General features: G+C 47.8%; 1 protein-coding gene across 1 annotated transcript; it reads right to left on the bottom strand.

The window, feature by feature from the left end:
- Positions 1-4,537: 4,537 nt before the first annotated feature.
- On the bottom strand, positions 4,538-13,783 carry LOC118698186 (guanylyl cyclase-activating protein 1-like). The gene is made up of 4 exons (XM_036401295.1): positions 13,586-13,783; positions 7,411-7,560; positions 5,656-5,746; positions 4,538-4,665 (listed from the first exon to the last, which is right to left on the bottom strand). Exons 1-4 carry the CDS (start codon positions 13,781-13,783, stop codon positions 4,538-4,540), a joined length of 567 nt encoding a protein of 188 aa, XP_036257188.1.
- Between the last annotated feature and the right edge of the window lie 3,617 nt (positions 13,784-17,400).

Below are 17,400 nucleotides of genomic sequence, written 5' to 3' on the forward strand. Positions count from 1 at the left end.
TGAGCACTGCTGTCCTTACCACGATTCCCCGATGGAGCCACGCTCCAGAGATGGGCAGCAATGAATCTGCCGATGGCATTCCCAAGGTGACAGAGCTCGCTCTCCCTCCCGTCTGCAGTCAGGGGATGTGAAGGCAACCATGGCTGTCCTTGGCTTCATCCTCTGCAGTGCAGCCAAGCACAGTATAGATGCTGAGTCTCTGTCCCGTGAGCTGCAGCAGCTGGGATTGCCCAAAGGCAGGGGAAGCCCTCAGGGTGGCACCATGAGCCAGACCTGGTGGGATGTTGCTGACAGTTCCCAGCCCTGCCTTCTTCACAGCCAGATGGGGGGCAGGCTGCCTGCTGTGCTGTCCTCCATCACCTCCCTCTGTGCCATCAATCCCTGGGGGCTCCTCGGGTGCTTTGGTGAAGTTTGGCAGCTGCAGGTCTGGTGTGAGCAGAGGGATTCTTCTCTTGTCTCCCCTCATGAGCAGAGCATGCCAGCCAGTTGTGTTGTTTTACACGTGACTGGCCCACAAAACTGCAGGAGACTGAAGACTTGTAACAGGTGCATGACAGGTTCAAAAGCATCTTTGGAAAAAACCTGTCTTTCTCAGTCCAAAGGGACAGCAGAGCTCACATCTGCTCACAATAATCCTCTGGACAGTGGAGCAATGTTTGTATGGAAAGATGATGGGGGGTAAAATCAGAGGAAACTAAGTTACATTTATATCCTAACAGGAGTTATAACGGTACAGAAATTTTAGGGTAAAATACAGATGCTGTTCCCAGGATGGAACTGGGTTGGCATGCTCCACAATGATCCCCCATACAACCATAAGCACCTGCTAAGGAAGGGTGCAGTGGAATGGAGATACCACGACCAGGCTCTGCCAAAATCCTTGGCAGCAACTTGATGGTACTTTGAAGCTGATTAACTGCATAGCAGCTGTGAGAGAGATGTCTTGCTGCCAAGCCAGCAACGTGGCAAAATCACTTTCCTCAAATGAATGTGGTTCATTCTAGCCTAATTGTACTATTAATGCACACCTCCATCCCAAAGTTAACAGCCTCCAAATTACGACAACCTCTCATTGGGCATGAGCTCTATACATTTTTTTGACTGTATCTTTGAAAGTGAAGTAAGAGGATTCTACAGCAATCAGTAGCAAATATATGCATGAGTAGAGTCGCTCCAGCTTCACCTAAATATAAATAAATACTATAAAAGTAAGCCAAGAATGGAGAAAAAGTTAGTGAAGGCTCCATCATAACTGCTGGGATCAGTCAATGGGCTGAACCTGTCTTCTCCCCCATAGGAACGCCTGTTGGGTTAGAAATGCACTCTGCCTGCTGAATATTTTTATTGGGGACTACAGCTTGTCTGGATAGTGCTTTGAATAAGCTTTTGCAGTCAAATACTATCACTGACAGATACCATCACCAACAATCCCTGAACCTTAACCTGCCACAATTTTATATTTATAAAGAGTATAGTTCCATAAATTGTTCCATAAAATTCCAAGGTGGGACTCCTTCATGGATGCTAGCAATTGCCAGCAGCAGGTAACATATTCAAATAAGAAGTCCTACTGAGGGGTCATAAAGTGGGAAGACCTGCTGAGGGGTCTCCCTTATGCTCTTGGCCTATTTCCCTGAGTCAGTCAGACTCCCTTCCAATCCAGCAGGACTGCTCAACAAAGGGTCCCTGTAACAGGACACTGACAGACTGGTCAGGCACAAGGGTCTCAGCTTTCCTGGGGCACTGACAGACAAATTAAATACTAAGGGTCAAGGAAATCTTCCCTTTTCACATGACAGTTCTCCAACCATGAGGTTGTGATTCCTTGCAGAAGCTCTAAGACTGCAGACATCCATGTGCCACTAGGGCCTGGAGCATGAGCCTGCCTAGAAAACTGTTGGTAGCTACTCTAAACATGATCACTCACTCTTTCACACTCCAATGACAGTATTTACTAAATGCCCCTTACTAAGTCTTCCCTTCAGTGAAAGCCCAGACACTTTGTTAGAATACTACTGTGGACCATGGGTGGGTGGCAGGTGCCCCCCAGAGCCTCTCTATCAATCACTTCCCTCCCCAGCTGGATAAAATATAAAAAAGCTCATGAGCTGAGATAAGGACAGGGAGACATCAGAGGGAAAAATTAATTGAATTTATTACCAATAAAAATCAGAGTAGGGTAATGAGAAGTAAAGTCTTTAAAACACCTTTCCCCCATCCCTTTCTCCTTCCCAGGATTAACTTTATTCCCCATTCTCTACCTCCTCCCCACCAGTAGTGCAAGAAGATGAGAACAGAAGCTACAGTCAGTTCATGCCACTGCTTCCCCCTCAGGAAGAGGAGTCCTTGTGCTGCTGCAGCATGAGATCCCTCCTACAGGATCAGTTCTCCATTAATTTCTCCAATATGCGTCCTTCTCATGGGCTGTGGTTCTTCACGAGCTGCTCCTGTGTGAGGTACCTTCCCTGGGGTCAGTCCTTCAGGAACTGCTTTAAAGTGAGTCCCCTGTGAGGTCACAAGTCCTGCCAGGAAACCTGCTCTTCTCTCCACAGGCCCATAGGTCCTTCCAGGACCTGGTCCAACATGGGGCTCTTCCACAGGCTGCAGGTAGATTTGTGCTTCCCTCCTGCAGACCTCCATGCGTTCCAGGAGGACAATCTGCTTCATTATGCCCTGCATCATGGGCTGCAGGAAAATCTCAGCTCCAGTACCTGGAACACCTCCTCCCACTCCTTCTTAGCTGACTTTGGTGTCTGCAGAGCTGTTTCTCTCACATATTCTCAGTCCTCACTTCTCTGGCTGCAATTGCTTCTCCCCAACAACTTTTCCTTCTTAAATATGTTATCCCAGACACATTACTGCCATGGCTGAAGGTCTCAGGCTTGGCCAGTGGCATCCTGGAGCCGGCTGGCATTGTCTTTGCCAGACATGGGATAAGCTTCCATCAGCTTCTCAAAGAAGAAGCCATTCCTGTAGCCTCCCTGCTACCAGGACCTTGCCGTGCAAACCCATACGCATATGAACATCACAGAAGCCTAAATATAAGCAAGAATAAGTCCAATCTAAAGTTTTGTTACAGGTCTGCACATTCTTCCTCCTGCACAGGAAAAACATGCCAGCTATGTCATAGGCACTCCATTGAACATTTCTTGCATTCTTCTCTCCTTTTGGTTCTCTTCCCAGATTCAAAGGAGCTTCTGATCACGACCTTATCTAACGAACAGCGAACAAGACACAGTTTGCTGAGCTTCTATCCATGCTGCATCAATTCTTCCCATCGTGTATAAAATCAGAGTCATTTATGGCAGCACTGATCCAGAGTATCTGCTTCACTCCAGCCTTCACATTAACAGCACAATTCACAAGTCACCTTGGTGAGTTGTTTCTTTCAATTAGATTGTCTCCTCAAGAACAAGAAGAATGACCAATGAAGGGTGTGTGAGGCAATAATATTAGGATCATCTTCAAATACTTCATTTATAGAGTCACAGAATGGTTTGGGTAGGAAGGGACTTCAAAGATCATCTTGCTTCAGCCCCATGCCATGGGGTTAAATCAGGTTACTCCAAGCCTTGTTCAGTGTGGCCTTGAACATTCCCAGCGACTCAGTTGTATGAGAGGAGAATAAGTAGGACCATGAGTATATAAAATATATGATCTCTCAAGTAATCTTCTACTTTGGGAAACTGAGTAGCATATTTTCTCTGGTTTCAGAAGCTGCTCCAAACTGTTGACTTGTTTGCTAGAGTTCTTTGATCACAGAAAGCTCAAAGAGCTGCAGCTGAGGGCAGATTTGTCACTGCCAGACTGGTTTTTCTCTCAGTTCTTGTGGTCTTATGTCTAAAGCTGCTTCTGTAGAGACTACCAAATTCAAGCACATGTGGTGTGCTGGTAAACCAAGCTGGTATTTATGAACCAATACCATGACAAGAACAGTGCAGGTTACATTCTTTTGTTCGTTCCCTACATTAATAACAGTTTGAAATTCTTCTTTTCTATGTCATAATATGTCCTCCACACTCCACCACCCAGTTCTGCTAGCGCTCTTCACAAACTTGATGTTACTTTTAGTCCATTTTGTCATGGTTTGACACTGGCACAATGCCAGTGCCCCCATGAAGATACCTTCTCCCTGGGCATATGTCTTGGATGTTCCTTCAAGGGGATCAAACGTGGCATTGGCCAAAAACACAGCATCTCAAAAAACACATTTCCTGTCAAACCACCACACATTTCAAACTGATAATCTGGGACACAGAATAAAAAGGAAATTTGTGTCCTGAAATTTGGCCTTTAAATTTTAGAAAGATAAGTCAAATACTGCCACCCAGATTCAGTTTTTCTGAACCTGCCTTGCATTTATGTGGCTAAGCTTCAGTATTTATATAGGAACATACACTCAGATACACAAATATAGCAGTGTCTTTCTGTTCCCACTTCCATATTCATGTTTATGGAAATTTTCTTTTGAAAAATGCTGTCTCCTTCCTTGTGACACCCTTCTGTCTATTGGCACAGCATTTTCTCCCAGCTTGATTTATACACTATGCCGACGGTTGTTTATCATGGCCACAATGTGTGACAGGTCCAAACTTTTCATCATAACCTCCATGAACTCCTCATCTTTCCTTGCTCCCTCCACAAATTCATCCAGAGAAAGTTCACCTGTGTCAGACACAAATAAAGGGCATCAGAATCCACATCTGACAGGAAAAGGAGTACAGTAATCTAACTTTAGAGACCACTTACTATATACTTAGAACCACTGTTCCAAGGCACTGTCCTAAAGACCTCAGAGAGTCTCTTAAGCTTTTATGAAACATCCCCAGTATCCAGACAACGCCTGCTTCCTTTTTTTCCCCATACAAGGGAAGAGGTACATAAGAAAGAACAATAGAAGTGGGTACCTAAGGAGTGAGATCATAGCATTCTTTTTGGCTCAATCTGTTATAATACTAACCTGCCCTATAGTTGCTGGTTTTCAAGGATAAAGGAACTGACAGAAGGAGGCTGTGACAGACAGAAACAAATTTTTATGTCCTAGGCCAAAAAGCCCTTGTACAGGGAATCAGCTCAGCAGAGTTATTCTGGAATAACGAAAGAGCCTGTCAGGAAGTAATGAGCACCTGAAGTAGCAAGGAAAAGAGATACCTCTTGGGGACATACAGGGACCACAGTGACATTTGACCAACCTTTGACTGAGCACTTCATATTCTTGCTATACTGCCTGCAGCAGACCCAGTGAAGAAACTCTGAACTTCAACATTAAATTGCAGTTCTTCCTTTCCATACTGAAGTACTTAGGAGCAGCTGGAGCCATTTGATAATATTTCCCACTTCTAACAGGCATGAGCTACACAGCAACATACAAAAAGGAAAGCAAAACACCACTCCAAAACCCCACTACGAAACTCATGCGGACAGAACAAAGCAGAGACCAGTACAGGAAACAAATCCTGTCACACTATGTATAATGCCAGGAGAAAAATCCTTTTGGTCCATGGAGAACGCATTACCGGCTGAGAATGCAAATAGAAATAAAATATGAAGTGAAGAGGCCTTAAGTTCAACCAAGAAAGGAAAAGTCACTCTGTAGAAGTATGTTACTCTGTAGAAAAGACTGTCTAAGCTGGATGACAAAGGCAGGAACCTTACCATCGCCGTTCACATCAATCCTGTTGAAGACTCGGTTGGTGAACTCTTCTGCACTTGTTTCATGGTCACCACCATTAATAGCTCGAATAGCCTAAAATAAAAGAGCAAGAGTAAGCAGCTGCCTGATGACTCCCAGACTGATTCCACATGTCAGCATTGATTCAAAATAAAATAGTCACGTCTGGTACCTTCCCCATACAAATGAACCAGTACCACAGGAAAACAAAGCACAAATCATCAGGCCTTATGGATGGCACTGAAGGGTGCCAAAAAGGGAGCATGGCTCTGGAGCACGGAATGAGCAGCAAAACTCAGAGGATTGGCCTAATTCTGCTTAGGTACAGTTTAGGTGATGCAGAAATGGCAGAATCAGAATCCACCTAATTGATCCACTTTGTCCCACTTTGTGACCCTATCGTACACCAAGCCTCAGAAACACTGTCAAACACCTTCCACAATTAACATTATGAAATTCCTTTGTTATATGCTGTGGTAATTTATTTCTATTCTTACTTTCACAATTTCCATTTACATACTTCTTCCTGTGTGTCTGGCTTCTCCCTAAAGGTCATTGGAAATTCATTATCATCTTGAGAAACTTTAAGCTTTGTCCACTTGTGTTGGCTACAATTCTTCTTATTCATAACTACATAGTGCAGGGTTCTCTTTTCTTTCAATGCTACTTATTTCCTTTGTTTAAGGATGCCCATGAAATATGTGATTTCAGACCCCTTATACTGATTCTAAGACTATTTATTTTCTAGTTTTTACCTTTTGATATTTGGTCATTTTATTAATTCTTTTTCAAATGCTATTTTACTGAAACTTACATCATCTCAGCAATTTCCTAAGGTTACCAAAAACGACACTGAACTACGCGCAAAAAAAGACAAAGGACAATAAATTTTTTGCCACCAGTTGTTGGCCCCAGATTTTGTTTCTCAAGAACTCTGTGTTAACTATTGCTATCTGTTGCTTCACTGTAATGTCTGAGTATTTCTATTTAAAGCTACTAGTAGGAGGCTGTATATTACTACAGGTATTGGTCAGGTCTCTTTGATACCCAGCTCTAAAATTCTTATACAGATGAGAATGCATTATTAACATCTTATTAGTGCTTCTTTATCAAATCAATTTTATGACATTTCATATTCAGAAATGCTATTTATTGAGTGTTGTTGAATCTTTCCTCCAATTACCTTGGTAATTTCCCATTATCTGCAAAATAATCTGAATTTGCAGCACAATTAATTCTGAGATATATATAGTGATCTTTATGCTCACAATCCCAACCTCCTCCACAACAGCTATTTGCACACAATCCTTTCAATTCTCAATCCTTTTTCTTCAGGCTATTCACCAGAGTCAGAAATGTTTTATTATGTTGATATTTAGGAACTGATTCTAAAAAGCAAACTGGGAGTAGCTCTCCAACTTCTCATGGGGAAAAGGACATATGAAGCACACATTGCAGAGATAGCAACTGACAGTCACAAGGTCTGAAACCTTGGAAAGTGCAATATAGGTCACAGGCAGCTAAAACAATTTTATGGTTAGCTATGTTGTAACATAAGCTGTGGTAATAAAGAGTCTAAGTCTGCTCATTGCATTATACGGTGATGGGGAATTCTGCTCAGAGAAGGAATGCTTTTAAAGGTCTCATCCATGACCATCCATATGGGAAACAGCAAAGGTCTTACTTGTGTGATTTGTCTTTAAGGAAAGAGGCAAGAGCACAGACCCCTGGAGATTCACCTTGATGATGTTGAGCAGTTCATGTCGATCAATGCAGCCATTGCCATCTACATCATAGAGCTTGAAATACCACCTCAATTTCTGCTCCATCTTCCCTCGGAGAACAAGGCTGAGGGCAGCCACGTATTCCATGAAATCAATATATCCATCCTGTCAGAAAAAAAAAAAACCCAAATTGTGACAGGAGTAACAGAGGGACTTAATGCACGGGAGTTGTTTCACCTTATTGCTCTTTAGATTCACAGCTGAAAGAGAAAGGCCAACAAGTGGCACAAGAGACTTTGACTTAGGAAAAATCTTTAGTGCACAGACACATGCTATTTCTCTAGCTACTAAATACCTGGGTTCCTAAAGTTATGATCTAGTAGACAGAGACTCCCCTCTGCTCACCACCTGCAGTGAAGGAACATGGTTGTCAGCATGAACAAAGCCCCCTCTGTACACCAAAGCTGACTGCCTTTGGCCTGCTGGGAGAGAACATTGAGCCCAGCCCATGGGCTGCAGGTTTTCTGTACTAGTTTATTCTGCCTTTGTGGGAAACTGTGCTATTCCACTAAGCCATAGATCTCTTCTCCATTCTGTGGAAAATAATGTGACTGGGGTTATTTTGTAAAATACACAGAGCATGATTTAATCACTGAAAAAAAAAATTCAGTATTTAGGTTTTTAATATTTAATTTCTTGACTTTACAAAGAAAGTCAAAAGGCTCTTGTTTCTTCTGCAAGAAAAATGCCAGTTAGTAAAAGTTCATTGGCCCTAGATTTAAAGCTGACTAAAATGTGAAGCTGTTAAAAACAAACTACAAATAAAACACATATCTACATCAAAGATTCTGAATAACAGTAATTCTTCAAGAAATAACAGAGCAAAAAAATGAAACTTTCAATTATTAAGGTATTTAATCAAAGTCAGGTGCCTTTCTGAAATGGATGCAAATAAACATATGTAAAAGGTGAATGTAGGCGAAGTAGCAGAGCACTGCTCTTTTACAGTAAGGATCACCACGTTTAAAATATTCATTCAGGGTGGGAAGAAGGGTTGACAGGCTGAGAGAGTTATGGCTGGTCAGCCTGGAGAACAGAAGGTTCCAGGGAGACTTTGGTGCCGCTTCCGGTACTTAAAAGGGGCTTAGAAAAAGGCTGGAGGGGTGGAGGGGTACTTTGGACAAGAGCGTGTAATGATAGGACACAAGAGAAATGGCCTTAAGCTGAAGGTGGGTAGATTTAGATTGGGTGTTAGGAGGGAATTTCTGACTGTGAGTGCGGGCAGGCCCTGGCACAGAGCAGCTGTGGCTGCCCCTGGATCCCTGGCCGTGCCCAAGGCCGGGCTGGACAGGCCTTGGAGCACCCTGGAATAGTGGAAGGTGTCCCTGCCCATGGCAGGGGTGGCACTGGGTGGTCATAAAGTCCATTCCACCCAGACCATTCCACATCTCTATGACTCTGTGCTGCCCCTCCCTGCCATGCCCAGCACTCAGAACCAGCCCCTCTGTGACAGCGGCCCTGGCCCGGGCACTGTGAGCACCACGAAGGCTGTGGGTGCTGTGGCAGTGGCCGCACTGGAGGTGACACCTCTGCTCTGGCTCTGCCACCTGTGCTGGCGCCGATGGCTTTGCTGGGGCTGCTCATCCTGCTGGCCCTGGCCGGGCCTGTGTGGGGCACCTGGGACACCTGCAGGTCAGTGGTTCCAGGCTCTGGGAGGTTCCATGTAGGGGCCCCACATGTTCCCCACACCCACACCACAGTCTTCCAGCCTCACTTGCTGGAGGAGGAGCCTTGGTTCCTGGCCAGTGCCCAGCTACTGGCATAACCTGTCTGTGGGGCTGCAGTAGCATAGGGGGACAGATGTGCCCCTCGGTGGTCCCGAGTCTTCCTGCCACTCAACACTGTGCAGGAAGGGATGACAGAGGACTTTCAGCCTGAGCAGCAGCAGCTACTAAGCAGAACAGCGATGTCTTTGTGTTACAGAAGGACCTGCAGGCTCCGGCCCATGGCCTCTGACCATAGTTCCGTGACTTCTGCTGCTGGCACGTCCGGTGTGGGTGGCACCAGTGTCCAGCCAGGGGCCTGGCCTGGCATTGTCAGCATCCAGGCCACCTGGGAGAATGGCACGTGGCACATGTGCACGGGTGTCCTCCTCAGCTCCCAGTGGGTGCTCACGGTCGCACACTGCTTCGCCAGGGCCAGGTAAGAGACAGCAGGGACAGAGATGTCCCCAGAGCACGGGCAGGCGCCCAGCTCACAGCACCACGGGCCACTTCCCTGCCCACCTGGGGAAGCAGAAGGCCGGGAAATGCTGGGCCTGCTGCAGCCCGTGGCTCTGCTCCCTGTCACCCCTCTGTCCATCTGCTCCCCAGGGGCATCTCCATGTGGGATGTGGTGATTGGGGCCACAGATCTGAGACAGCCAGGTCCCGAGGCTGTGGTGAGACACATCCAGAGGCTCCTGGTGCACCAGCACTACGTGGCTGCCACGGCCAGGAACGACATCGCCCTGGTGGAGCTGGACCAGCCCGTGGAGTGCAGTGACTACATCCACCTGGGCTGTGTGCCTGATGCCTCGCTTAGGGTCTCGGAGCTGAAATCCTGCTACATCGCCAGCTGGAACTTTGCCAGAGGTGAGTTCCCAACAGGATGTGTGCTCTGAGGGCGAGCTGGACACCCTGGGGACAAGGGCTGGGCACCCAGGGGACAGGGGCTGGGCACAGACAGGGACAGGGGCTGGGCACACACAGGGACACGGGCTGGGCACAGACAGGGACACGGGCTGGGCACAGACAGGGACACGGGCTGGGCACAGACAGGGACAGGGGCTGGGCACACACAGGGACACGGGCTGGGCACACACAGGGACACGGGCTGGGCACAGACAGGGACAGGGGCTGGGCACAGACAGGGACAGGGGCTGGGCACAGACAGGGACACGGGCTGGGCACAGACAGGGACACGGGCTGGGCACACACAGGGACACGGGCTGGGCACAGACAGGGACACGGGCTGGGCACAGACAGGGTCTGGCCGCACAGCGCCGGCAGGGCCGGGCTCGGAGCAGCCCGGGCTGGGGGAAGGAGTCCCCGCCAAGACGGGGCGCGGAACGGGATGAGCTGTAAGGTCCCTGCTCACCCAAACAATTCCTGCTGGCCCTGGGAAACCTCGGGGGAGATGGTTCTGGCCCCTTCCCCAGGCCAACAGCAGGGACACAGCTGGACAATGTCGCTCCGTGGGGAAGGGGCAGGGACACAGCTGGACAATGTCAGCCGTGGGGAAGGGGCAGAGCCAGGCCCGGGAAGGGGGTTCACCCTAGGCAGGGGAGGGGATGGGTTTGAGCTGCTGGGGCTCATTCCCCTCTGTGCCCACAGCTCAGGGAACAGGCATGGTGCTGCAGGAGGCCAAAGTCCACCTCATGGACACGGAGCTCTGCAACAGCAGCCGGTGGTACGCGGGGGCCATCCACCCCCGCAACCTGTGTGCTGGGTACCCACAGGGCGGCATTGACACCTGCCAGGTAGGAGCGTGTGATGAGTCCCTCAGCCCCCGGCAGCGCAGGGACCCCCTCATCCCCCACATCCAGGCCAGCCTGTCCCCTGTCTGCCCCTCCCCTCCCCACAGCAGCCCCCCACAGTCCCTGAACCTTCTCTCCTGGCACAGGGGGACAGCGGCGGTCCCCTCGTCTGCAAGGACAATGAAGCTGATTACTACTGGCTGGTGGGATTGAACAGCTGGGGAAGAGGCTGTGACAGAGCCAGGAACCCTGGGATCTACACCTCCACTCAGCACTTCTACAACTGGATCCTGCTCCAGACGGGCCTGAGCCCAGCAGAAAGAGCTGGTCCAGCACCAGAGCCAGTTGTCACCTCAGCCCCTGAGCAGCCTCTGAAACCAGAGGAACCAGAGGAATCAGAGGAACCAGAAGAACATATCAACTTGACCCCTGAGTACAGCCAGAAACCAGCAGTGACATCCTCAGGCATGTCACTGCCCATGGCATTCCCACACCAGATCCTGGTGCAATTCTGGAATCTGGTGCAGGAGTTCCTGCTGTTTTAGAAGGACAAAAAAGCCTGAGCAGCAGCAGCAGGATGAGCAGGATCCAGGGCTACAGTGGATCACGGCAGCTCCAAGGCAGCCTTGGGGCCAGAGGCTTCTCTGTCCTGCCCACGCTGCTGCGCTGCAGCCACAGCGATGCTGACGTGACTGAGGTGTTGAAGTAAAGTTTCTGTGTTCACCATTACCCGTGTTTTCAGCCCTGCTCAGTGCACTTGCAGGCTCACAGAGTCCCTGCTCTGTCTGTCCATCTGGTGTGCTGTTCACATTCATTCTTCAGTCTGGAGAAGGCTCCAGGGAAACCTCAGTGCCCCTTGTAAAGCAGGTTATAATAGGAGGGAGAGCAGCTTTTTGCATGGGCAGGCCATGATAGGACAAGGAGGAATGGATTAAATCTAGAGGAGGGGAGATTGGGATGAGGTGCTGGGAAGGAGTTTTTACTCAGGGGGTGATGAGGCCCTGGCCCATGAAGTCTCCAAGGCCAGGTTGGACAGGGATTGGAGCAACCTGGGATAATGGCAGGTGTCCCTGCCCATGGGAGGTGGTAGAATGAGATGACCCTTAAGGTGCCTTCCAACACAAATCATTCTATAATGCTACAATTGCAATTTATAAAAGAAGAATATTGAAAATTTATCCTCTTTGTCATCATCAAAGTTTTCAAAATCTGAAGGTCCAGAGGGCAGATGATTCCATCCATCATGTCTGTATTACGACAGGGTGGATTTTCCTTGGGGTGCTCTGGTTCCTTGCCCTTGTTCATAAAAGGATCTTAGATTAAGTGACTGTTAACAGACTAAGACTAAGTAGGTCCATCGCCACTAGTTGCCACACTTTAGCTTCATTCCTCCTGAGATCACTATCACTTTATTTAGATTATAGCTTTTCTGGCCAAATCTGAATTTGAGAACCTTCTTATAACATTGTTTACTGCATAACACAGGGCTCACATGAGAACTCTGGAATGCACAGCATCATTGAATAAATTTTAAATTCCTTTAACATCCCAAGAAGAGAGAGAGGTGAAGGGAAAGAAAGACTTGTGCAAAAGCTGTAAAGGTTTTGCTTTACCTTATGAAACTGCTTCTCATCACTATTATCATCCTGGGCACAGAGGACTTTGGGATGAGATAAGATATGCTTTGAGGTCTACAGTTATTTACAGTCATTACATCCACCACAAGATCTCAGCTACCCTAATGGAGCCTGTCTGCTATTCTGCTTAAGAATTTTATAATATTCCTAAGCATTCCTTAACTCCTTATGCTGTCTCACATGTCCAAAATAACATTCTTTGTTGGTCCCTAAGATTTCCCTCTTCAAGACTAACTCTGTGATTTCCCACCTGGTTGTCATGCCTCTGTGACTGGATCCTCCTTGACTCCATTTCAGAACCTTGGAACAGAGAGTAAAGCTGAATTTTCCCAGGATGCTGTAAATCCAGATTTCTTTGTCATTAAGAATACAGGCCTGCAAGCATAGGCTGAAATACATATGGATAAAAAGCAGGCAAAAGTGAGGGCAATTGCACACTTAAAGGAATTATGGGGGCTACTGTTTTCTACCAGCAGTCACCCATCACAGTGAGGAACACTGCCCACCCCCTCGCTCCAGCTTCATGCTGCACCTACCAAGGAAAGCCACAGACGCTGTCTGCCCATGCAGTGTTAATTTCAGCTGCCAAATACCTGGAAATTACTCCTCTGTGAATGCTACAATGATTTCTACTGTGTCTGATTCCTGTGGTCTCCATGATCTCATATAGCTATATTTTTGAATAATAAGAACACGTAAGAAGAATAATGAAATTAACATTTTGCTAGTTAAACAAGGCCAAGTCAAATAATTGGCAGTAAGGAATTTTCAAAATTCAAATATGAACTTGCACAAGGTAGTTAGATAATCAGGTGCACTTATGTTTATGTCATCTGTGTTATTACCTGTACACATTAATTCGTTCCTTACATTTAGCTACTTGACATAAGCATCCCTTGGCAGCTTTCCCCACCAGTGTTTGCAAGAGAATATTTGTGTTCTTTATGTTTGCAAGAGAAAGATGAAGACTCTGAAAGTGCAGGAGTAGGATCACTTCTAAGCAGCACGAGACAGTTAATTCCTTGCAGAGAACTTACCTTGTTCATATCAAACGTGCGGAACATCTGCTCAATGTACTTATTGGCCTCTGGATCCAGCCCTCGAAGTCCAAAGAACTGCTTAAATTCATGCTCCGTCAGCTGTCCAGAAGGACACTCTGTCATGAATTTCTTGTACCAGTGGTGGATCTCGACAGCTTGCAGATCATCCACGGTGGAGCTGCTGTTGTTTCCCATATGTATCGGTGGTCAGAAGGATGATACTACAGGAATGATCCTCTTCCTCCTGTGGCTCTCACAGCACTGCCTGTTTGCTCCTGTCCATGCTCAACACCAATGTCAGTTACGTGAGGGATCTAACCTTCCACAAGCCAATTATAAACATTAATCTTCTTAGAGGCTGATCCACAAACCAGAAAGTTTCAATGATACAAACAGTCTTCTTAGAATGGAAAGGAGATGCAAGATAATCTAGCAAATCGCTGCTATTTTAGGAGCTAAAGCAGAAAGGGTGAGAAGGTTAATCAGACACTGGCATTGGCAGCTATATTGGTTTGGTAGACTACCTTATTTTTAACCTTGATATAATTATATATGAAGATAAGAGGAAATGCCCATAAGATGTAGGCAGTGAGGTTAAGTAAAGATCTCCTCTAAGTGGATTTGAGAGTCTGTTTTCTCAAATAGATGTGTTGAATAACAGAGTGTATAGGACCAGAAAGTGTTACAGAAGTGGCTCAGTACAATAGTGAGGTTATGTGGGGAAAAGCTCACCTCCATGCACGCAAAGGAGCACAGAAGAACAATGCAGGAGGACACAAATAATCCCCTGGTCTGGCAAATCCAAGAACCATCACGGAAGTGCAGCCAACCCATAACAGGCTCAACTGCACAAAGGGGAAGAGTAGAGAGACAACCACAGGCTGGGGAACACAAATTACCCAGTAAGAGAAATAAAGGCCCTGTCCCAGCTCCTTCTAAATCTGTTGCAGGGGAGCCACCAGTCCCATGGGCCTAGAGGTGGCACCCATCATGATGAGTCAGCAGGAGAGGTTGCAGAGGACTCTACAAACTGTGTACTGCCTAGAGACATGGAAAACACTGTGTGTCCAGGGCAAGAGCATCTAGGGACAAGACTCACAACAGGATGTTTAGGAGGGGAAAAGAAGGTGGGGAAAGGGATGGGTCTAGGTGGTATGGGAATGAACAAGCATGAGAAAATGGAGGCAAGGGGAACAGAAGGGTCTGGTTGCATAGAATGGTGCTAATCTGTATGAATGTGTATCCATCCCTTGGGCCTGGTCATCACAGGGCCTGGTCATCACAGTCTTTCTTGTGTTCTAACACTTCTACCTCCTTTTCTTTTTTTTTTTAATTTTGGCTGCACAGCGCTGTGCTCTGGGCATATGTATGCATGGGGATTTAAGTGCCCACAACTGGATTGAGTCAGATCATGTCAGTCTATGATCACTAGTAAATATCAAGCCAGAGTAGGCACCAAATAGGCCAAACAGTTCATGACACAGGTGTAGGTATCTCTTGTTAGTGAGACCACTGGAGTAGTTGGCCATTAGACTGAGGGTGTAGGGTTGAGGGTGACCCACCTGTCCGTGTTTCTCTGCATCCTGAGCACCCCATTACAGGAACTCAAGGAGCACCCAGTGTCCGTGTCTGTCTGCAGGTTGTTGCGTGCAATGGAATCTGTTCTGGTGGCTGTGGCAGGGCTGTGCACCTCGCAGGGCCCGGCATGTCCAGGTGCCAGCAGCTGGGGAGACCAGGCACCGAGAGGCAGCTGTGGGTAGGCTGGATGTCTAAGCCCACACACTCTCTGTGCTTCCCACCGATGGACCTTCACAGAATAGTTTTGGTTGAAGAGTCCTTAAAAATCATCTAATTACAGCCCTCACTGTGGGCAGAAACACCTTTCCCCAAAGCAGGTAACTAGAGGCTAGGCTGCTTTGCTGCCTGTGCTACTTTTGATGGAGCTCAGACTGCAGTTGGCTGGGAGTGCACATTGCTGGCCCATATCCAGTTTTTCATTCCCCAAGACTCCCAAGTCCTTCTCCACAGGACTGCTCCCAATTCACTCGTCACTCAGCCCGTACCCGTGTTGGGGATTGCACCTGGCCTTGTCGAACTTCATGAGGTTGGCATGGGCCCTTCTCTCTGGCCTGTCCAGATCCTTCTGGATGCCCTAACCCCTTCCCTATAGAATATCAGTCACACCACTTAACATACACATTTAAAGCCAAAACTTATTTTTAGTATAATAGAAATTTTAACAGTCTGATTTGGGAGTCATAATAAATCTACATCTAATTAGAGAAAAGCAAAGAAAAATAATGTAGGTCAAGTACTTATATACAAGAAAAAAGCTGCACTAGTAGCAATAATCCAATTAAAATTGCAACACATGCAGTTTGTTTCTGTGCTTTCTCCAATGTTACGCTGACCCACCTGCTGCTTCTCTGGGTATTAAGATCTGTGGTTCACTTGGATGTTTGCAGAGGAGGAGGGGAGAGTCATGCGAAGTTGTCAGCATCTGGGCCCTTCACTGGGAGAAATGTGATGCTCTTGTGAATGGTTTTCTCATCCTCCCTTCTTTTTTCTTTTTTTTTCCTCTCTTCTCTTTCCTTCCACTTAGACTTACAAAGGTACGTGTTAGAGTTGCAAATATCTCATTCTACCTAGAATAACTGCTTGCTGTTACTACCAATATAAACCCATGGCTGAACCACACAAAGTTAGATAAGTAAAATAAATTTGCCATAGATACCTGGAGAAATTGCTCTCACAGCTAAAGTGAACAAAGTGAAGTGAACGAAATGAACAAAGCTGCAGGCAGGGCATGAAATGAAAAATTCAGAGCACACCTGGCAAGCATTGGTCCGGAGGCCTTGTGAAGTAGGGACAGAGCCCATGGCCATAGTAGGTCATTGGCACACTAGTGGTGCCATCAGAAACAGGAACACAGTGCATGTGCATGCACAGTAAGGGTGGCCAGGAGGCAAGGACACCGCTGGTCAGGGCCCCTGAAATCCTGCCCTACATCTGGCTGGGGGCAACCTCTGGTACCAGTACAGACCAGGAAGGGAACGGATCAAGAGTTCTGAGAAGGAAAACAAGACTGGACAGGAGGAGCTGGCAGTGCGCACATCCCCAGCAGCACGGGCAGCAGGTGAGGGGGAGAATTCTATCCCTCTGCCCGACTCAGGTGAGACCCCCCCCCCTTGCAGAGCTTTCTCCTGTCCCGGAACCCTCAGAACAAGAGACATTTGGAGGTGCCGAAGCAGGGGCAGAGGAGCCCACGGACCTGCCACAAGGGCTGGAGCCCCTCTGTTCTGGAGACGGGCTGGGAGAGCTGGGGAGTTCAGTCTGGAGAACAGAAGCCTCCGGAGAGACCTTATTGCAGCCTATCAGCACGTAAAAATATTTTTATGTCAAGAGCAACAAGGCTTACAACAACGCAGCGCGAAACTGCGCGGCCCCGCGGCCCCGCCTCCCCGCGGCCCCGCCTCCCCGCGACCCCGCCTCCCCGCGACCCCGCCTCCCCGCGACCCCGCCTCCCCGCGGCCTCTCCCATCGGCCAGCGGCCAGTGCGAGCCTCCGTCTCACCAACCCCGCCTGTCCGGCCCGAAACGCCGCAACTGATTGGTCACTGCCTTGTTATTGGGCGGGAACCCACGGCGTCCTCGGGATTGGTCACTTTGTGCCATGTTGCAGGACAACCATGGCGCCGAGGCAGCTGCTCCGTCGCGATTGCTTGGCCGTCACGTCTATCTTTCAACATCCGCAGATGATTGGTCCCTCTGTGCTGGGGGCGGGGCCCCGCGGAGGCGGAAGTGGCGGAGGCG

Source organism: Molothrus ater, chromosome 5 (assembly GCF_012460135.2).
Source record: "Molothrus ater isolate BHLD 08-10-18 breed brown headed cowbird chromosome 5, BPBGC_Mater_1.1, whole genome shotgun sequence".
NCBI lineage: Eukaryota > Metazoa > Chordata > Aves > Passeriformes > Icteridae > Molothrus > Molothrus ater.

Bases quoted from the DNA above. Each gene is read 5' to 3' on its own strand.
- LOC118698186 (XM_036401295.1), bottom strand. From the start codon at position 13,783: ATGGGAAACAACAGCAGCTCCACCGTGGATGATCTGCAAGCTGTCGAG. The intron at 5,747-7,410 runs GTGAATCTCCAG...CTTTTATTTTAG, and splicing joins AACTGCTCAACATCATCAAG to GCTATTCGAGCTATTAATGG. The intron at 4,666-5,655 runs GTAAGGTTCCTG...TGTCTGACACAG, and splicing joins GATTGATGTGAACGGCGATG to GTGAACTTTCTCTGGATGAA.